The 21,982-nt window shown below is 42.5% G+C and overlaps 1 protein-coding gene across 11 annotated transcripts in view; it reads right to left on the bottom strand.

Moving 5' to 3' along the window:
• LOC137351735 (phosphatidylinositol 4-phosphate 5-kinase type-1 gamma-like) overlaps positions 1-21,982 on the bottom strand; it is a 214,556-nt gene that overhangs the window by 77,679 nt on the left and 114,895 nt on the right. For all 11 annotated transcript variants that reach the window (XM_068016487.1, XM_068016490.1, XM_068016486.1 and 8 more), the window contains 8 exons: positions 21,292-21,444; positions 19,914-20,213; positions 18,965-19,170; positions 13,446-13,529; positions 12,329-12,377; positions 8,006-8,090; positions 7,122-7,283; positions 4,534-4,687 (listed from right to left, as the gene is read on the bottom strand). In XM_068016487.1, the coding sequence (XP_067872588.1) occupies positions 4,534-4,687; positions 7,122-7,283; positions 8,006-8,090; positions 12,329-12,377; positions 13,446-13,529; positions 18,965-19,170; positions 19,914-20,213; positions 21,292-21,444 (1,193 nt within the window). The remainder of the gene's footprint in view (positions 1-4,533; positions 4,688-7,121; positions 7,284-8,005; positions 8,091-12,328; positions 12,378-13,445; positions 13,530-18,964; positions 19,171-19,913; positions 20,214-21,291; positions 21,445-21,982) is intronic.

The raw sequence follows: 21,982 nt of genomic DNA, 5'->3' as shown, positions 1-21,982 counted from the left end.
CTCAACTTAAATATGTAAAAATCTCCTTACAAGACGATCTGTTTATATACATACAAAATAAATAATGTTACATTGTGATAGAATGCAACATTAAACAGCCCATTTTTCCTGCAGTTACACCTATGAATTTTAGCATTTTAGAAATGACAGTCACTAACGGCATCAGACATGATCTTCTTGGGGTGGAGGAAAAAGGGGAAGATTGGAAATTCAAACCTAATAAGGTACAAACACCAAAAAGATGAGCAAAAAATATTGTCATGGGCCCCAAGTTCTAGATCTTCCCACCTCAACCTCTCCTCCTTTACAACGCTCCTTGAAACCCATCTCTTTGTCCAAGCTTTTGACTATCTTCCCTAAAGTCTCCATATGTGGCTTGGTGCAAAATTTAGTTTAATAATGCTCCTGTGAAGCACCTTGGGCCATTTTAGGACATTAAAGGTACTATATAAATGCAAGTTGCTGTTTTACTTCAAGCAAAACAAATAAACAACGCAGTGCAGCAGAAAGTATGGAAGTGGATTACATATAAATCTTAGGTAATAACAGAGTACTGCTGACTTCCAGTAATGACCAAGTGTCATGCTCAGGACCAAGACCTAGATCTACACAGACAGACATGATAGAGGTCTATCTGCAAACTTTCTATAGCCCCTGGAAACATGCAAGGCGAGGCAGCAGGCACGTCCTGCTTCCCACCCCTTGGTCTTAACTGGCAGTAAAGGTGAAAAAGCAATGTTAAATCATTCCTAAAAATTACAGGCCAAAATAAAACAAATAAATTGGTAGGCAGCCAAAAATACATTATTAGTCCAATCTCACTGCGCAAGTACAACTTTGCCAGACAGAAGACAAAATATCAAACCTACAGAGATTTACACTGGTGCTTGAAAGGTGGTGAAACTTGACTTCGAGAGCACAGGACTTTGCAAGCACTAGAAGCAGTTAATTTCTGCCTCAGGCATAAGGAACAATACAATTACGTTGAGGATAAATGCTGAAAATGTGCATTGATGAATTGGTCTCAATAAAATTAAACTTAATCTACAATGCAATGGCTGCTAAAGCTATGGTGATGTTTACCACGAACTAATAATACATCAACTTTCAATTATGCTGATTAGGCTTCAATAAATCTGTAGTGGGTAAACACCTGCCAATACGGTGATGAGTTATGTAAACCAGAATCTTCCAGATTCCATCCTCAGTTGGGGCCGTTAATAGTTCTCAACTGCAGCAACACGTTGTCCTGCAATTGGCCAGAGCTCAAAAAGGAGGAAGGCAGATAGTGAGTCAGCCAGTGTTCCTGCTCCCGCATAAATAAAATTTAGCACCAAGCCACATATGGTGATATTAGGAAAGGTAGACAAAGGCTTGGTCAAAGAGATTGATTTTAAGGAGCGTCTTCAAAGGAGAGCACGCGCAAGCGAGCGGGGGTGAGGGGGGGGGGGGGGGGAGGAGAGAGTGAGAGCGCAAGCGCACGAGAGAGCGCGCGAGAGAGAGAGAAGTTGGGGAGAAGAATTCCAGAACTTAGGGCCCACAGCAACATTTTGTGCCCATTTTTTTGGTGCTTGTACCTTTTTAAGAAAGAGGACAGGGATCGGCATTATGCCTCCACGGTGGTACAGCCTGCTTTTGAGTGGCCAGTAGACAGGGCACCAGGAACCTATCGTTCATGCATATCAAGAGTCAGCATCTTTAGGAGAGGAAGGGACAAAACTGGTAGGGTAATTTTTTAAAAAACAATGCTTAGTGAAGTAAACTAACTAGATTGCTGAAAGTACTAAGAGCAAAATGCCATTTTTTAGATAGCAAATAGAAAACAAGAATCCATCATAAGTTGAGAAATGGGGATGTTTGCTGATGATTGCACAATGTTCAGTACCATTCACAACTCCTCAGAAACTGAAGCAGTCTGTACCAGTATGCAGCATGACCTGGACAACATTCAGGCTTGGGCTGGTAAGCAGCAAGAAACATTCGCACCACACAAGTGCCAGGCAATGACCATCTCCAACAAGAGAATCTCCCCATCTCCCCATGACATTCAATGGCATTACCATCACTGAATCCCCACAATGGGGGTACCACTGACCAGAAACTGAACTGGACCAGCCACATAAAGCATGTGGCTACAAGAGCAGGTCAGAGGCTGGGAATTCTGAGGCACGTAACTCACCTCCTGACTCCCCAAGCCTGTCCACCATCTACAAGGCACAAGTCAGGAGTATGATGGAATACTCTCCACTTGCCTGGATGAGTGCAGCCCCAACACCCAAGAAGCTCAACACCATTCAGGACAAAGCAGCCTGCTTGATCGGCACTCCATTCACTCCCTCCACCACCAACACACAATGGCAGCAGCATGTACCATATACAAGATGCACTGCCACAACTCACCAAGGCTCCTTTGACAGCACTTTCCAAACCTGCGAACTCTACCACCTAGAAGGACAAGGGCAGCAGCCACATGCGAACACCACCAACTACAAGTTTCCTCCAAGCTACAAACTATCCTGACTTAGAACTATATTGCCGCTCCTTCATTGTCACAGTGTCAAAATTCTGGAACTCCCTTCGTAACAGCACTGTGGGTGTACCTACACCAGACGGACTGCAGCGGTTCAAGAAGGTGGCTCACCACCACCTTTTCAAAGGCAGTTTGGGATAGACAACAAATGCTGGCCTTTCCAGCGACACCCACATCCTATTAAAGAATTTTTAAAAAAACAGGGAACCTGCTGGAACAGTGTGCCTTACAACATCAAGATGCTCTCTGTATTTATAAAACAATTCAATCCACTGAAACTCTAATTCCATCATGCGAATTCAAAAAAACTTGGTGATTCCTACATTATGCTCATATAACATATATAGAGTTAGAATGTATACATAATCCAAAACAAGCATCATACCTTTTGAGTTAGATGTGTTACTAAAACTGTCAGATTAAAGAAAATTTGAGTTTGTAACATCTGGCATCAGTTAGAAGGTACTTGACTGGACAGGTTCTAAATATATAAAAATAAAAGAGTCAGACTTGAATTTCACAGATTAGGGGAGGAGGTAGCCTGTTTCTCTCCTCTCCTGCGGAGACATTGGGATGAATTTTTGTTTTGGGGTTGGGACCCCACGTAGGCACCTGATGCCAGATGCACTTTTTGACAAGTAGGCCAATTAGCGGCTAGGGTGCACACTTGCTGTCCAATTAAGGACAGCGAGTGAACTCCCGAGGCTGGAGGCCCAAAAGGAGGCCCTCCAGCACTGAAATCAGCAGCCCCACCATTAAGAGGTGGGCGCTGCCAACGTGTGCAAGATGTAGGTGCCTCTGAAGGGATTTTAAACATCAACATTAAAAAGATGACAGCTGCCAGGCCACGATCACGGACGGGCAATCCCTCCAATGGATGACCAGCGGCCGCAGCTGTGGCCTGATGGCTATGGCGGGGTTCCCTAGCAGCATGGAGCACTGGTTCCAACCCCCTGCTGGGAGGCCACCTCTGTCCTTTGACCATGTTTCAGCATCAGTGAGGGGGGCGGTGTGAGACACCTGCATGTCGGGCCTCAATAGGCCCTTTTATTGGTTTAATGGACTACCCGCCACTTGAGGGCGAGTAGCCGTAACCACCACCCCCCACTCTCCCAAACCAATCCTCCCAGAACGAAAATGACCCGGAGGAGTGACCATGGCGGGAGACTGGCACATGGCAGGAAATTGTGGACCTGTCCGATTTTGCAGCCATTTGAAAATTTGGCCCACTGACTCTTGCAAATATTGCAAAAAGCAAATATTGCAGATGCTGGAAATATGAAATCAAAACACAAAATTCTAGAAATACTCAAATACTGCAAAGCCCACATCCCGTGAGTAAATACAAAAAAAAACTTACAAAATGATTAGTTTTAAAATCTTTGCTATTGATTAAGGAACTCTTTGCTTAAGATTCTAAAATTTACGTGGATTATAACCTTGACACTTCATTTGGTAAATCTCAATAGTCACCTGAACATAATAGTATAGACTATACTGAACTTCGTAGAAGCAACAAGCACTAATGTTGATCTATCATGTCTTGGCATGTCATATGCCATAGCATACATGTTTCAGAAACTTCTAATTTCTGCTGATGTAAACAGGTAAAAGGCCTAAAGAGGAAACGGAATACATTTTGCTTTTTGTTTTAAACAAAAGGTTATATATAAAATGTGCTTCCCGATGCACAATTGCTAAAGGCATCATGCAACAGTCATACAGATAGCCATAAGAACCCAGATTTACCAAAAGTCTGGTAGCAGGAAGAATGACAGTAGGAGGAGTACAACTGGCTTTAGGATAGAGAGAAGATAAAACTATCAGGGTCCCCGCTGACAGAGGGAAAGAAAGGAACAGACACTGAACCGTAATGCGATAATTAGTAGATATGGTCAAAAAGTTGATCTTGGGAGATTTTTTTTTGAAGACTTGAGAGTGAGGGAGAGAGACAGGTTATCAAAGATAGGTCTATCCAAAGGACACAAAACAACTCTACATACCTGTAGCGGTGATGATGTTCCGAACCTTCTGAGGGCGACTGTTCCGTTATTGACAAAGATGTTGTTGATGATAGGGTTGTTGCTATTGAAGCTGTAGTTGCTTCTTCAAATGAAGGAGGGGTACAAGGAAGGAGATCTGGCCGGCCTAACAGTCCTAAAAAAAAAATTGAGAAATTAAAAAAAACACCAACATTTTAAAAAAGCACTAACTAACACATGAAGCAGAATTATTTTTATCTAAATTAGAGTGACGAAGAACACTGTTCAGCGTAATGCCTTGCTCACCCAACTGCTTTTAATAATACACTTTTCATATTGCACCGAATATGGAACCTTAAAATAGATTAAACTGCTGGGTCCAAATGACATGTATCCAATGGTGGTTAAAGAAATGGGACATGTGCTTTCCCAGCTCCTTATCAAAATCTTTAACAGCTCACTAGGATCTGGGATCATTCCCTTGGATTGGAGGGATGCTCATAGTTCTGATTTTTAAAAACTGTGGCAAATCAGCTCCAGAGAATTACAGGCCCATTAATCTAATGTCAGCTATAAATACGATGTTTGAATAGATCATAAGAGATGCTTTTTATGATCATTTGGATCAAGGGGTCAGAGACACTCAACACAGATACTGAAAATTAAGGTTGTTTTTTACAAACTATCTGGAATTTGTTTTAAAGAAGTCCCTAGGTTAGCAGTTGACCATGCCTTCTTGGATTTCAGAAAGCCTTCGATAAGGTGCCTCACAATAAACTACTCTGCAAGCCAGAATTTTATGAATCAGTGGAAAGTTGCTACAATGCATTAAGAATTAAATGCATTCCCATAGGCAGAAAATTATTATTCATGGCTGCGGATCTGCTTAGAGGCCAGTTACCAGTGGTGTCCCTCAGGGATTAGTGTTAGAGCCACTGTTGTTTACGATAATTTATCTCAATATAGGCATTAGAGTAATGGTCTGTAAGTTTGCAGATAAGAAAATTTGTGCAAGTGTTAGGAGCGAAGGAGAACAAATTTCTGCAAATTTAGAGGCACTGGAAGGTGGGCCAAAATGGTAAATGACATTTAACCTTAAGTGTAGTGTTATTCATTTGGGCAGAACTAATACCAAGTATACTTTACATGGAACAGATCTGAAATTGTTGGAGAGAAAATTGTGGCATTATAGTTCATAATTCTTTCAAAGTTCAAGACCAATGCCAAGAGGACTATTCGATGTAAAGCAAAGCACACCAATTTGGCCTTGTACAAGACCCTGGTTAAACCACATTTAGAATACTGCATCTAGCTTTAGTTCCTTCATATGTTGGGTCATATAAAGGCTTTGGAAAAGGTTCAGAGGAGGGCTACAAGAATGATTCCCACTCAAAGAGCCTTAGTTACTAAGGTAGACTTACAACACTGGGTCTATTCAATTTAGAGATGTATAAACTATGAGTGATTTGATAGAGACACATAAAATAGTTAATGGGCAGGATTGCATTGATAGATCGGGGATATTGCGTATAAATTACACAAGGGCAGGGACAGATTAGTTGTTAAGCAGTTCTTTTCCCACAGTTCAGTAAGCACTGGAACAAGTTGCTGGCGAGTGCTGACATTCTGCACACCATCAAATGAGAACTGGTTCAGTTCCTGGTTGAGGAAGAGATCACATCTTACAAAAAAGGGAGATGAAGTAAAAGCTTGGCAATGTGATCTCTTGGACCAGTTTTGATTACCTAAGGAAGTCGGAAAGGAATTTGAGATATTCCCCCTCCATGCTACCAAAATTGACTTTGGATTTTTATGACTCTCACAGTGGATTACTTAGCTATTATTGGGTAGGGAACGTCTGATGATAATACTTCGGCATCAAGACTGTGGAGCAGACTTGGTGAGCCTGATGGTTTTTCTCCTGCCTGTCATTTTTGTATGTTCGTATCAATCTTACATTACTCTCACAAGATATCTGCATCTGAATTGAATGGCTTAGCCTTTCAATCAGACACTTGGCTAGAAATAACCTCTATTCTGGGGCCTTTGTATAAAAATAAGCTGGGCCATATGATTCTTAACTCCATATGTACCACAATAGAAACAGAGAAACCAATAACATGATGCATCAGACAAAAATGTTTAATTTTTGTCACAATCCGTACTATTAGAAGACATAGCCCAGTTCATTTCTGAGGGGACTTGACCGGGTAAATGCTGAGAGGTCGTATCCCTTGGCTGTAGAGGATAGAACTAGCGGGCATAGTCTCAGGATAAAGGGATCGATCATGTAACACTGAGATGAGGAAAAATTTCTTCAATGAGGCTTGTGAATCTTTGGAATTCGCTACCCCAGAGGGCTGTGGATGAACAATCGTTGAGTATATTTAAGACTGAGATCGATAGATTTTTGGACTCTAAAGGAATCAAGGGATATGAGGATCAGGCACGAAAGTGGATTGAGGTCAGAGATCAGCCATGATTTCACTAAATGGCAGAGCAGACTCAAGGGGTCACATGGCCTGCTCCAATTTCTTAAATTTTTATGTAACGGATTATTGCTGAACTTGAGATAAAAAGGGGAAGGGAATTTCTTGCAGGACAATTACCTTCATCTTCAAGAGTTGGGAAGCTCCTGGCTCCCCGTAGGTCATAACGCTTATCTTCATCTTCTGTAGGAATCTGACTGGCTGAAAAGGCTTGCCCCGGACCAATATATTTAGGAACTGGTAGAGAGGCACGTCCTCTCTTGGATGGGGACGACTTCAAGGCTGTCATATTGTAAAATTTAAATACTAAATAAACATCTTATTGAAAGACTCATCAGACATCAAGGTTAATATAAATCAAGGTTAAAGATCCTATGGCACTATTTGTAGAGATCATGGTATAGTCAGCAACATTACTCCAACAAAAAACAGGAACAGATTAACATTCCTGTTTGTAGGATCTTGCTACATGCAAAATAGCTACGATATTTGCATGAATAGTCACTGCATTCTGCAAAGGCGATTAATCCTGCGTGAAGCACTTTCACACGTTTGAGGGATGTGATAGGAATTACTTAAATAAAATGATTTCTTTTTCAGTAGATAAATGTACCCCAGAGTGGGAACTAAACCATACAGATTAACAAGTTGGATCCTCAACCTGATGTCAGCTAGAAGGGATACTACATGGGCCTCAATGCCTTTCAAGCCAAGGATGAATCACCGATAGCCACCCTCAACTGGAAATAATGAATTTGGATTGGATCAAACTCAGCTAGAATATCCCTACAGTAAAACAGTGTTGTCTCGCTGTCTGAACTCACCCATGACGAATGGTTACTTATGCGAGGTACTGCAGGGCTGCTGCTCCATGTAGACGCCACAGGGGTTGGAGTAGTTTTTATTTTTTTTCCACGTTTTCTAATTCAGCTCACGTGGTAATCTTAATGGGGAGTACTACACTGCAACATTTAGTTTCTAACTAGAACACAATCCTTACTTACATGAAGACTTTCTGAAGACAGTGTTACTCATGAATTTAAAAAATCTTTCAGCATAGAAGTTTGGCCTGTGGACCGATACAGTGTCCTGTGAAGACAATCAGGAACGATTATGTCACTCAACTGTTATACTTTGTAAAGGAGCAGCTATTTTAGAAAACCTACAGCAACCAGAATTAACGACTGTAGCTATGTATAATCAAAATAGTTAATTATTAGGCAGCAAAGTACCACGAAGGCATGAACACTTTGCAGTAATCTGGTTAGTGACAGTTGACTCATGGGGCAAAACAGTGAAGCTTATCTGACAACAGATATTTCAGGGAATGGAAACATAATAGAATTGAGAAAGGGGTTTCTACAATTGGCTTGGTGTTGCATTAGCTGATCTCTGCCATGGGCAACAATTAGCCTCAATACTCCTGAGCATTGGAGAGGATTCCTTTTTTTTATTTCCAAAATATACTTTATTCATAAAAATTACCAGTTTCAAACAGCACCAAGTCAAAAAATACAAACAGTGCAAAGGAGGCCCATTTGCTTCATTACAATCATGAGTTGCCTCACAACCCTTCCATTTTACATTTGTCATGCCAATTACATTTTTACATTTTACAGCAAATGAAAATTTTCCCGATACAGTTCGAGGGGTTTCCCATGGATCCAGCCCCTCATTTCAGCTTGGTGGGGGGACCTTACACTGTGGTCTTTGCTGCGGCTGCCCCAAGCTTTAGTGTGTCCCTCAGCACGTAGTCCTGGACCTTGGAATGTGCCAGTCTGCAACATTCGGTCGTGGACAACTCTTTGCGCTGGAAGACCAGCAAGTTTCGGTTAGACCAAAGGGCGTCTTTCACCGAATTGATAGTCCTCCAGCAGCAGTTGATGTTTGTCTCAGTGTGTGTCCCTGGGAACAGCCCGTAGAGCACAGACTCCTGTGTTACAGAGCTGCTTGAGATGAACCTCGACAAAAACCACAGCATCTCTTTCCACACCTGCTTTGCAAAGACACATTCCAGGAGGAGGTGGGCAGCTGTCTCTTCCCCACCACAGCCACCGCGGGGGCCTTGCGCGGAGGGGGCAAGACTTTGGGCGTGCAGGAGGGATCTGACGGGGAGGGCCCTTCTCACCACCAGCCAAGCTACATCTTGGTGCTGGTTTGAAAGTTCTGGTGATGAGGCATTCCGCCAAATGACTTTGGCGGTCTGCTCAGGGAACCATCCGACAGGATCCCCCGTCTCCTTTTCCCGTAGGGCCTTGAGGACATTCCGTGCAGACCACTGCCTGATGGATCGGTGGTCGAAGGGGTTTTCCCGCAGAAACTGCTCCACAAAGGATAGGCGGTACGGCACGGTCCAACTGCATGGAGCGTCCCGCGGCAATGTGACCAGGCCCATCCTTCTCAACACCGGGGACAGATAGAACCTCAGCACGTAGTGACACTTGGAGTTTGCGTACTGGAGGTCTACACACAGCTTGATGCAGCCACGTTGGGTACATGTTTCCCGCCCTTATCCAGAGGTTTGAACATCGTGTCCCTCCGGACCCGGTCCATTTTAGATCCCCAGATGAAGCGGAAAATGGCTCGGGTGACCGCCACAGCGCAGGAGTGGGGTATGGGCCAGACCTGCGCCACATACAGCAACAACGTGAGCGCCTCGCACCTGATGACCAGGCTCTTGCTCACAATGGAGAGAGATCGCTGCCCCCACATGCTCAACTTTTGTTGTACCTTGGCTACTCGCTCCTCCCAGGTTTTGGTGCCCGCCCCGGCCCTTCCGAACCATATCCCCAGCACCTTCAGATAGTCAGACCTGACGGTGAAGGGGACAAAGGATCGGTCAACCCAGTTCCCAAAGAACATGGCCTCGCTCTTGCCGTGGTTAACTTTGGCTCCCGAGGCCAGTTCGAACTGGTCGCAGATGCTCATCAGTCTGCGCACAGACTATGGATCCGAGCAGAGGGGATTCCTGCTTCTGATCAAGTGACCTTTACTAGAAAATGCACGTGCGTGGACATCAGCCAAGGAAAGGCCCAAATCAAGTGATGCCCTTTAAAGTCAAACAGACTGCTCACATTCGCTAAGATCACATATGAAGAATGGCCACTTAGATGAGACCATGAATATAGACTAGCAGCTGCATTGGAACCGTGCAGAGAGAAAACGGGGGAAAAGCTGGAAAAAGGAATAAAGAAGTATAGGTTTAAAACAGTCTGGCTGCATTACGTTAATATAACACTACATGAGCCAAGTCAAACTCTGAATTCCACCTTCATAACAGCCTTCTTAGCAGCATACAATTCTACCAACTTAAAGTTTCCTGGAAGGACTTAACTACTGTACAGCTGTAACTAGCTCTGGCATTTCCTTACCGCTCCAAAACATCAGTCAATATTGTATTCTGTAGTGTTGGAGCAAAACATCCTGATGTTTTGTTCCTGTTACAGTAATTATGGAATTACTAGTTGAATGGAACTCTACAGAATTCTGCCTGACAAAGGATTCAATTTAAGCAAAACTCCAAAGCTTTTTACTAAGGAACAATATTATAAATACATCTTTTTGTATAAGAGTTCTACAGATAGATCTGAACCCAAAACATTTACCTGCATTTTCTCTATTAAATGCTAGCAGATCTTTTCCATTATTTTCTATTTCCCTTTTTTGAGTGAGTACCCAGATACATCTGCTTTGCACATTCTCTCGTTAGCATAATTCAACATTTCATTTGATCAGTCATTTAAAACCTACATGATATAAAGTGGTCACTCAATGGACATTATGGGACTTAGAATTTATTCCACTCAATTAAGATGCCTCACCAATTCATGGTATTTCTTTCCCATTCCTAATCCAGAATTCCTGACATTCGATCTGACTGTAATATGCACAGATGGTGCCACACCTCTGTCAAAACAGGGTGGGTGCTGCACCACAGAAGACACTAATACAACCTTCACATTACAGGATGTCACCAGAGTCAAGGTTGACTGTAATATAGTAGACATCTTCTGCACCTCACTATAGCAGCTAGAACCCACAAACTACACATCAATTAAGGACAGTGACCTCATATGCTCCAGTACCTTTTCATTTCACTATTTCTTGTGTGTTAAAAGGCTTTCAGTAGATTTATTTGTTTTATTCTTAAATTCTTCCTACATTGTGGGACATAAGCTAGAAACTGAAATCCTGGGTGCAAAACCAGAGCTTCAGTTGTGTTATGAAAGTGCTTCTGTTTTTGTTAAATATATTTTTTGAGGAATTCATAATCAAATTGAAGAAATGTTGGACCAGGTTTTTCTCATGAGGGTCATCAAGAGGACTTGTTTGACAACAACAGGTACTAGTTGTCACATGACTCAAGTTAAAAATAGAACAGCAACTTTGGTAACTGGGGAAGATGTGTGCAGAGAAATTACACCACAAGGTGGACTTTCTGTTTCTGGTTGCTCTTAGGAATTGTTTGGAGTAGGAATGAACTGTTCAAAAGGGGTTGGAGTTAAAACAAAACTGAAGTATAGAACCCCAGCTCAGCCCAGCTTGTTCCATCCCTTTTAAAGAAAAAGTCTGCAGAAGAGAATTTCCAAGGAAGGAGAGAAGACCACAACCCAGATCAACTTTCGAGCACCTCTCAAAGACCCTGAGAAGTCCACTGTGTCAACTCATCTCATGTCTTTGAAGAAAAGCCTGCTAAATTAATTCTCAACTCCGCCTGAAAAGAACTTTCTAAAATATCCCAGTGACCCGTCTACGTGTACCCGAAGGCTAGACTCTATGCCAGTTTTGGAACACAACATATCTCATCTGCTGTTTCTTCAAAAATGAGCAAGTATTCAGCTCAAGTGTTTTTTCATCTGTAACAGAGCTCTAAACAAAAATCCCTTTGATTTTTTCTGGTTAAACAGTGTATGTGTGTGTGAGACTGTGAGAGGCTATGGTAAAAAGGGAACTGTAATATTTCAATTTGTGTATTTATGCTTTACTTCATTACTGGTTAAGACTTGTTTTATAATAAACTGATAACTTTGTTTATTAAAGAAACCTGGTTGGTGAGTTTTATTCTGGGAAAAAAAATAGTATATGATTGATCGTATTGGTAAGCGGGAAAATTTAAATATATGTTGTGACCTGTGGAGAAGTGGGACTAGAATGAACAGTGCATTTCCCCCCACCTCAGTCGTAAACAATTGAAACCTACAGTAATAGAAAACAGATTGTGTGCAATATTAATGAATATACAAGCAATATTAGGTTTGCTTTTTATGTATTACCACATATTATAAAACTGATAAATTAATATTTATCACTTTAAAATGGAAACTTACACCATCATGAACAAGTGCTTTCCAAGTGTGTTCCAGTTTCTTGATCAACCTGAAAGGAAACATCTACACAGTGAGATAACTGTCAATTTCTATTAAACCTTAAGTCATCTATTTAAATCAAGACTGAAAGCATCTTGTCAACACTAAAGTAAACTTTAGCACTCTCACATGAATCAAAAGGTTGTGGTTTTAAGCACCCCAGAGATTTGAGCACATAATCTAGGCCAAAACATCACAGCAGAACTGAGGAGGTGCTGCACTGTTTGGAAATGACACATTAAATCGAGGCTCCTGCTGCCATTTGAGGTGAATATAATACATCCCACACCACTATTTGAAGAGAAGGGGACTGCTCTCTGTGCCCTAACTAAATATTTGTCCCTCAAGAAGCATTACTAAAAGAGATTATCTGGTCATTAATCTGGTGGCTGTTTGTGAAACCATGCTGTGCACAAATTTGGTGCTACGTCAGCCGACATTACAATCCCCCAACAGTGCATCATGTGCACTAAAAACCTTTGGATTTCCTTCAGTGTTAAACCTGACTTCCAGACATCTAGTGAACTAATGGGACAGATTCTGGACTGGAAAGAATATCAACAGCAAAATAATTAAAAACCACAAGGTCGCCTCAGTGACTCAAAGTAAAATCAGTGAGGGGCTAAGTTACATTGACCAGAAAGGTCCTGGACTCCATCATTGATCTGTACAATGTGAGCTGACCTTGACCAAGGTAGCAGCTGGGCTCCTACAGTTGGTCTTTGCTCACATGGGTTAAGCAAAGAGAAGTTTCCAGCTCCTGACTGCTATCCAACAACTCCTGCTTGAAGTGCGCCAGTATCATTATAAAGACAGAATTAGGCTTAGGTGCCATGTCACCTCCAAACCAAATAGCCTGCATGACATTCAATCATCACACTCACACAAATGGCCTCTTGTTAAGGTACCAGAGGCCACCCATGGAGCTATACCCAAAAAGGAGTGAGGGTCTAAGGGAGAAAATTAAATTTTAAAAGTGATTTGTATTATAATTCTTTCCATACACAAATTTTAAAAATGAAAAACCTTTGAAGCACTTTTTTTTTTCCAGTGAATACAAGATGAAATAAAAGCCTACCTGTAAGACTGTAAAATGTCAATGATACCAATGTACAAGAGAAGTCTCTCTCCTTTACAGTTTATGGCTGGAATACCGCCCATCCTAACACAAAGAGAAAGTATGAATGCTATTTTATAATCTGATATCACAGAATCTCAGAATTGTTACAGAACAGAAGGAGGCCATTCAGCCCATCGCGTCTGCACCGGCTCTCCGAAAGAGCAATTCACTCAGTTCCATTCCCCTGCCTTCTCCCCGTATCCCTGCACATTCTCCCTTCTCATATAAAACAGTCTAATTCACTTTTGAATGATTAAATTGAACCTGCCTCCACCACACACTTAGGCAGTACATTCCAGACCTTAACTACTCAACTGCATGAAAAAGTTTTTCCTCACATCACATTTGCTTCTCTTACCCATTACTTTAAATCTGTGCCCTCTCGTTCTCGATTCTTTCATGAGTGGGAACAGTTTCCCTCTATCTACTCTGTCTAGACTCCTCATGATTTTGAATACCTTTATCAAATCACCTCTCAGCCTTCTCCAAGGAAAACAGTCCTAACTTCTCCAATCTATCTTCATAACCGAAGTTCCTCATCCCTAAAACCATTCTCGTGAATCTTTTCTGTACTCTCTGCATTGCCCTCACGCCTTTCCTAAAGTGCAATGCCCAGAACTAGATGCAATACTCCAAAGGCAGTTGAACTAATGTCTATACAAGTTCTACATAACTTCCTTGGTCTTGTACTCTACGCCCCTATTAATAAAGCCCAGGATACTGTATGCTTTATTAAACGCTGCCTCAACTTGTCCTGCCACCTTCAATGACCTATGCACATATATACCCAGTTCCCTCTGCTCCTGCACCCCCTTTAGAATTCTACCCTTTATTCTATATTGTCTCTCCATGTTCTTCCTACCAATATGAATCACTTCACATTTCTCTGCACTGAACTTCATCTGCCCATTCCACCAACTTGTCGATGTCCTTTTGAAGTTCTACACTATCCTCTTCACAGTTCATAATGCTTCATGTATCATTCTGCCCTGTACACAAAGGTCTAGGTCATTAGTATACATCAGGAAAAGCAAGGGTCCCAACACTGATCTCTGGGGAACTCCACTACAAACCTTCCTCCAGCCCGAAAGACATCCATTAACCATTACTGTTTCCTGTCATTCAGCCAATTTTGTATCCATGTTGCTACCGTCCCTTTTATTCCATGAGCTACAAGTTTGCTCACAAGTCTGTGTATGGCACTGTATCAAACGCCTTCTGGAAGTCCATGTACACCACATCAACAGCATTGCCCTCATCAACCCTCTTATCTCCACAAAAAGCTCCAGCAAGTTAGTTAAACATGATTTTCCCTTAAGAAATCCATACTGTCTTTCCTTAACTAACCCGCATTTGTCCACGTTATTATTAATTTTGTTCTGAATTATTTTTTCTAGAAGTTTTCTCACCACCGAAGTTAAACTGACCAGCCTATATTTGCTGGGCTTATCTTTACACCCTTTTTAGAACAAGGGTCTGACATTTGCAATACTCCAGCTTTTTGGCACCATCCCCGAGTATAAGGAAAACTGAAAAATTATGGCCAGTGCCTCTGCGATTTCCACCCTCACTTCCTTCAGTACCCTTGGATGCATCTCATCCGGTCCTGGTCCTTCATTCACTTTTAGTACAGACAGCCTATCTAATACTTCCTCTTTATCAATTTTAAACCCCTCTAATGTCTGAATTACCTCCTCTTTCACCATTGCCTGGGTTGCATCTTCTTCCCCGGTAAAGACAGATGCAAAGTATTCATTTCATACCTTAGCCATATCCTCTGCCTCCATGTGTAAATCCCCTTCATGGTCCCTAGTCAGCCCCACTTCTTTTGCCACCGTTTTACCATTTATATATCTATAGAAAACTTTGGGATTCCCATTAATGCTAACTGCCAGTCTCTTTTCATGCTCTCTCTTTGCTTCTCTTATTTGTTTTTTCACTTCCCCTCTGAACTTTCTATATTCAGTCTGGTTCTCAGTAGTATTTTCTACCTGGCATCAGTCAAGCACACATTTTCTTCATTGCCTTAATCTTGACATCTTTTGTCATCCAGGGAGCTCTGGATTTGTTTGCCCTACCTTCCCCCTTCAAGGGAACATACCTTGACTGCGCCCAAACTATTTCTTCTTTGAGTGTAGCCCATTGTTCAGCTACTGTTTTTCCAACCAACCTTTGCCTGCAACTTATTCGCCCCAGCTCCATTCTTACCCCACTGAAGTTGGCTTTTCCCCTGTTAATTATTCTTACCCTGGATTGTTCTTCGTCCTTTTCCATAGTCAGCCTAAACCTTATGATACAATGATTACTGTCCCCTAAATGCTCTCCTACAGATACTTGATCCACTTGGCCCAACTCATTCCTAAGAACCAGGTCTAGCAGTGCCTCTTTTTTCATTGGACGAGCAACATACTGTTATTTATTTATTTTTTAAAAAAAATTTATTTAGAGATACAGCACTGAAACAGGCCCTTCGGCCCACCGAGTCTGTGCCGACCAACAACCACCCATTTATACTAACCCTACAGTAATCCCATATTCCCTACCACCTACCTACACGAGGGGCAATTTACAACAGCCAATTTACCTATCACCTGCAAGTCTTTGGCGGCGGGAGGAAACCGGGGCATCCGGCGAAAACCCACGCGGTCACAGGGAGAACTTGCAAACTCCGCACAGGCAGTACTCAGAATCGAACCCGGGTCCCTGGAACTGTGAGGCTGCGGTGCTAACCACTGCGCCACTGTGCTGCCCATAAAATTGTTGTAGAAAATGTTCCTGAACACACTCTAGGAACTCTTGCCTCTCACTGCCCTTTACATTACTACTATCCCAATCTATGTTTGGATAATTAAAGTCTCCCATTATAACTACCCTATAAATTTTGCACCTCTCTGTAATTTCCTTGCAAATTTATTTCCTCCATGTCTTTCCCACTAGCTGGTGGCCTACAGACAACACCGAGCGATGTAACTGCACCTTTTACGTTCCTTAGCTCTAACCGAATTGATTCGATCCTCGATCCCTCTGGGACATCCTTTTTCTCCTGCACTGCAATGCTCTCCTTAATCAACACCACCACCCCTTCCCTTTCTTCACTTTCCTATCTTTCCTGAACACCTTGTACCCAGGAATATTTAACACCCAGTCCTGCCCTTCTTTGAGCCAGGTCTCTGTTATAGCCACATCATATTTCCACATGGCAATCTGCAACTGTACCTAACCAATCTTATTAACCATACTCCGCGCATTTATAATCACGCACATTAACCCTAATTTAGACTTTATTACTTTCTCCCTTACTCTGACCCCACCTAATAACTTACTATTCCCTACTCACGTGCGATCTATCTCCGCAGTATTCTGTGCACCTTGGTATTCCTCTCTGATACTTGCTCCTGGTTCCCACACCTGACAAGTTTCCAGTTTTGCTTCCCTTCAATCTGAGCTCCCTCACAGGTTCCCAACCTCCTGCCAATCTAATTTAAACCCTCCCAAACAGCACTAGCAATCTCCCTGCGAGGATATTAGTCCCAATTCTGCTAAGATGCAACCCCTCCATCTTGTACAAGTCCCACCTGCCCCAGAACTGGTCCCAATGCCTCAGAAATCTGACACCCTTCATCCCACACAAGTTCTCAGGCATATGTGCTATCACTCAATTCTCCTATTCATATGCTCACTCACACATGGGACCTGAGATTACTGTTTGAGGTCCTGCTTTTTAATCTTCTTCCTAGCTCCCTAAAATCGGCTTTCAGCCCCTCATTCCCCTTCTTACCTAGGTCATTGGTGCCAATGTGCACCACGACTTCTGGCTGTTCACCCTCCCCGAGAAGAATGTCCTGTAGCCGCTCCGTGACATCCTTGACCCTGGCACCAGGGAGGCAACACACCATCCTGGATTCACGTCCACGGCCGCAGAAACTCCTATCTGTTCCCCTAAGGAATCCCCTATCACTACTGCTCTTCCACTCTTCTTCCTCCCCTCCTGTGCCACTAAGCCACCTGTGGTGCCACAAACTTGGCTCTGACTGCACTCTTCTGAAGAACCAACACCCTCACCAGTATCCAAAATGGGAAACAGGTTAGCAAGTGAGATCGTCTCAGGGGACTTCTGCACTACCTGCCTGGTTCTCTAAGACTGCCTGGCATTCACCCATTCCCTATCTGTGTACATGCTCCTAACCTGCGGTGTGACCACCTCCCTAAATGTGCTATCCACGTAGTATTCTGCCTTGCGGATGCACCACAGTGACTCCAGTCGCCGCTTGAGTTCCAAAACCTGGGGTTCAAGCTTGTGCAGCCAGTGACACCTCCTACAGATGTGTTTGTCTAGGACACGTGGTGCTTCCATGACCTCCCACATGCCACAGGCTGTACATTCCACTCTGCCAGCTGCCCTGCCATACAATAAATAGTCTGTAAAGGTAAGTAGAATAGCTTACCAGTTACTCACCAACCAACTCCTTCCACTGTACTGAAGTAAGAACCAAATACTGGAGGATGAAAAAAATAGAAAAAAAGCAACTCTTCCCCACTTCACCAAACTCCCCACTCACCAAACTCATATCTCCACACTCTGCTTGCAATCTGCATTCAGTTTCAAAATTAAATAATTCCACCAGCTACCATGGCAGGATTTGAATCAGTGCCTCCAGGGCAATAGCCTGGGCCTCTGGATTACTAATCCAGTAACATTATCACTATACCACTGTCTCCCTTGTTTAGGGGATGTAACAGTCTAGTTATGAAAAACAAATCAGGCCAATTCCTCACAGGAGCAAGAGACATTTCTGCCAAGAACATTTTTAAGTTATAAAACTTGAACCAACCTTTCAATTACTTCCCACAATTTGAGAAATTCCTTTAACATGCAAGTGTTGATCATCACATTAAGGACTTGGTTGAGACAGACTACCAAATGCTAAACTGTGTCTCTAGTGCTTTTCTCCTGACACGAGTCTTATACACCTCTAGCATCACTAGGCTAAACATATGGAGTTACAATTCCCAGCAGTGACATCATGACGCAAGCCTTGAAATGTTCAGGCATCATGATACCAGCACTTCACACTAATACATGAACCAAACTGCAGTGGATCGATCACACTTTCCTTCAACCACTATTGCCTTTAATTGATTGTAACAAGTAATTTTGGATAAAAGTCATGCTGCAGCTGTAAGGGACCTATTTCAAAATGAGTTTAGGCAAGATACAGAACCAAACTATCTAGTCACTTAATATGCAGGCTGAAAGACTCCAAGGATAGTGGGCAAGATAAACAGAATTCACACTGGTGCAGTAGGAGGATATTCTTAAAAGGTTCAGAATTAAGTACTTCAATTAAGCAACATAGCTTTAAGTTTGATTCATGCTGTATTTACTCAGAGCAGTTGATAAAAACACTATGATCGAAGCCAAGCACATCTGTAAATGCAAAAATTAAAAAGATTTTTTTTAAAAACATGTTACATACGTGTCATCTGTGTCGATGGACTCGCCCCGTGAAGTTCCACCTTGAATAGATTCCATGGCCGTGGAATACAGAGCTTTCTGTGCAATGGGTCGCTTCTCATCAGAGGTACTTAGTGATCCCTCTGACTGCCTCTCGCGTTCTGCTTGGTCCAAATTATGAACTCCTAACAACAAACTGTAATCCATGATTTTAAAGCTCTCTAGCACCTATTGAGATTGCAGGAAGAGAGAAATGACAGAATTAGTCTGCACACAAAAACAAGAATGAGGGGAAATCAAATAATTCAGGATGACAACTTGCCTGACAGCACAAAAATCAACAAACTAGAATTGAAACGTTCCAAAAGATTAAATTGAACATTTTAAAAAATATTATAATATATTCAACCTGAAATAAGAAGTATGCCACAAAATTGCAGTATTCCACCCAAGATCAGATTAATTATGTTAAATTGGAAGAATGCATGATATTACCCATTGATTGATGTCTGGGCTAGCAGTGGCTGTATCACATCCACACCATATCTCCTGGGGAAAAACTTTGGCCAGACAAACTGTTCACAATTCCATCAAAAAAAAACTTGAACATTCATTGGACAAATACTCGCTGCAATTTCCTCTTTAACATCCCCCACTCCGAACGAATCACCTAAACTCAATCCAGATGGCAATGCATGGGTACTCATGACCATTAAAATCACGATTTCTGTGGTGCTATCAGCTCTTCCCCAGGAGCTATCTTCTCTAATCATTTTTTCCCCCTTCCGTTCCTTTTAATATCGTTGTTCTTCATTCTTCCAGAGTATTAATTGCAAGTATAAAATCAATTAATTACTGTTGATATCACTTCCTTGTTCCATACATTGAGCCTTGACCAGAACATTGTTGAGTCGTATTACAACGGATAACCTTTCTCCCCTCTAGCTGTATAACCCTGACTCTACTCGTACCAGGCAATCTCTCTGTAGCGTTTTAACCAGGGCGCTGTTAGTGTCTGTGTCCAGTAACAACCCATCTGAGAAATCCTGCATGAAGTCCAGGTCTTTGAATGTTGGCCTGCATTTCTCCCGCTCTTTTCTTGAAGCCCTCCGTTTGCAGGTTGAACCTTTTAAATCATATTTCATGTGCATCTTCACCACTCGTGGCAACACATTATTCATCACTGCCACTCTGATGTTTTTGCCACCAGATTGGACACAGTACAGTCCATAAAACTTTGGCAAGAGCGTCCTTGGGTTCTGATTCAGGTTCTGAAGCAAAAGAGAAATTATTTTCAATGTATCAGTGTAACAAATGAACCGATAGTCATCCTTCACGCAACTACAGTACAGCATTATGCTCTAGATACCATGACACTGGACTGATATTTTGTTATATGATCCCAACCCATGTCGGCGCCTGACGCCATCGCTATTTTTAATGAGCGGGCTAATTAGTGGCCAGGGTACAACTTGCCTTCCAATTAAAGATGGCGGATGGACTCTCGAGACTGGAGGGCCAATAGGAGTCCCCCCCCAGCCCTAGAAGATTGGCAGCCCCACAATCTCTGAACAATTTTCAAAACTTAAAAATAAAGAGGCCACAGCTGCCAGGCTGTCATCATGGAGGGGTGGCCACAGCTATGGTTATCTTGCATTTTTAACCCTCCGCCGCCACAATTGCTAGATGGAGTGCTGGCCCCCGGTCTGCCATCAGGAGGCTGCCTCCATTTACTGGTCAAGATTTGGCCTCAGCTGGGCGCCCAACTGTAAAATTCCAGTCAGCTTCTGCACAGTGGCTTGAATAGATCCATTAAGGGATACAATTGGCTACCCGCCATAGCTGTCACCACCACCCAACCACCCACCACCGCCCACCCCCCCCACCCACCTCACCCCCGAACCAGCCTCTTAAAAAATGGCTCTGCAGCAGGAACATGCCAGCAAACCAGCATGCCAGCTGGCAGGGGGAAAGTACAGGCCAGCCCACCTCCGTAGCCTTTTCAAAATCTGCCCCATTGAGTCAACCAGATGCCATTTCATTTTTATATTTAACATGTGTTATATTTGACATCTGTGGGTGACCCTAACAGGAACAGGAAAGTTTGTGGACATCAGCAAAAGTTGCATTGTCGACCAGTTAAGCAGCCAGATGACATTCAATGTATCAACTCCCACATAAGGGTCTGATAAGTTACTGCCACTCACCATCTAGGCCCACATGTCAACAACTACTTGGGTAAGGTACAAGTCGGCAGATGGCTTCTGTGGAACTATATTTCAGCAACAGTCAACACTATCAAGAGAGGAGAAGGCAAAAATGCAAGGGGGAGGGAGAAAATTAACTTACCATATAATAACCTGGAAGCAACTTCTGCAGAAATTCTGCTTCTTTGTTTACAACGGTCTTTATAATGAACTCATCATCACTAGTCACATAAAAGAGAGACCCACTGGCACCAGGATTGGAGAGTTCAATCAAGGGTTCATTGCACAACGAATACTGTGAGAGGACACATTAAAAAGCAAACACTCTTATCCAGAACCCAACTTTACACTTCAACTTTTGCCAATACAGTTACCACCAACTCTCCCACCCAAATTGTTTTTTAAAATGGTCTGAAAAACACTTTTTCAAAGCACTCCCTCATTTAGTAGACAAAAAGAAAAGTTCAGAAAAGTTTGTTTCGTTAAAAAACTCAAATGTCCATCCCCAGAGAATCCCACCAAGTAGGGTTTCTTACTGTCTGATACACAACATAATGATGTAATTGACAGGAAAATCCTGAAGCAGCTGCAGAGAAAGCAGTGGAAGCCGCAACTGTGGATACCAAAAGCCAATCAAAATTGCTGGCCATACCCCAGGAAACCACCTTGCTGGTTAAATATACCCATCCCCAGTTAATTATTTACATTTCTATTACACACGTACCACTTTTTCACATGAGATTTACTTTCTGTTAAAATTAAGACACTGTCGCAGGATATATAATGCAGTTACCAGCACACAAGTATGGGATCAATGGAAGAGAGAATAAGCA

Source organism: Heterodontus francisci, chromosome 36 (genome assembly GCF_036365525.1).
Source record: "Heterodontus francisci isolate sHetFra1 chromosome 36, sHetFra1.hap1, whole genome shotgun sequence".
Classification (NCBI taxonomy): domain Eukaryota; kingdom Metazoa; phylum Chordata; class Chondrichthyes; order Heterodontiformes; family Heterodontidae; genus Heterodontus; species Heterodontus francisci.
Note: the sequence above shows the minus strand (reverse complement) of the source record. Positions and strands in the feature narration are given on the sequence as shown.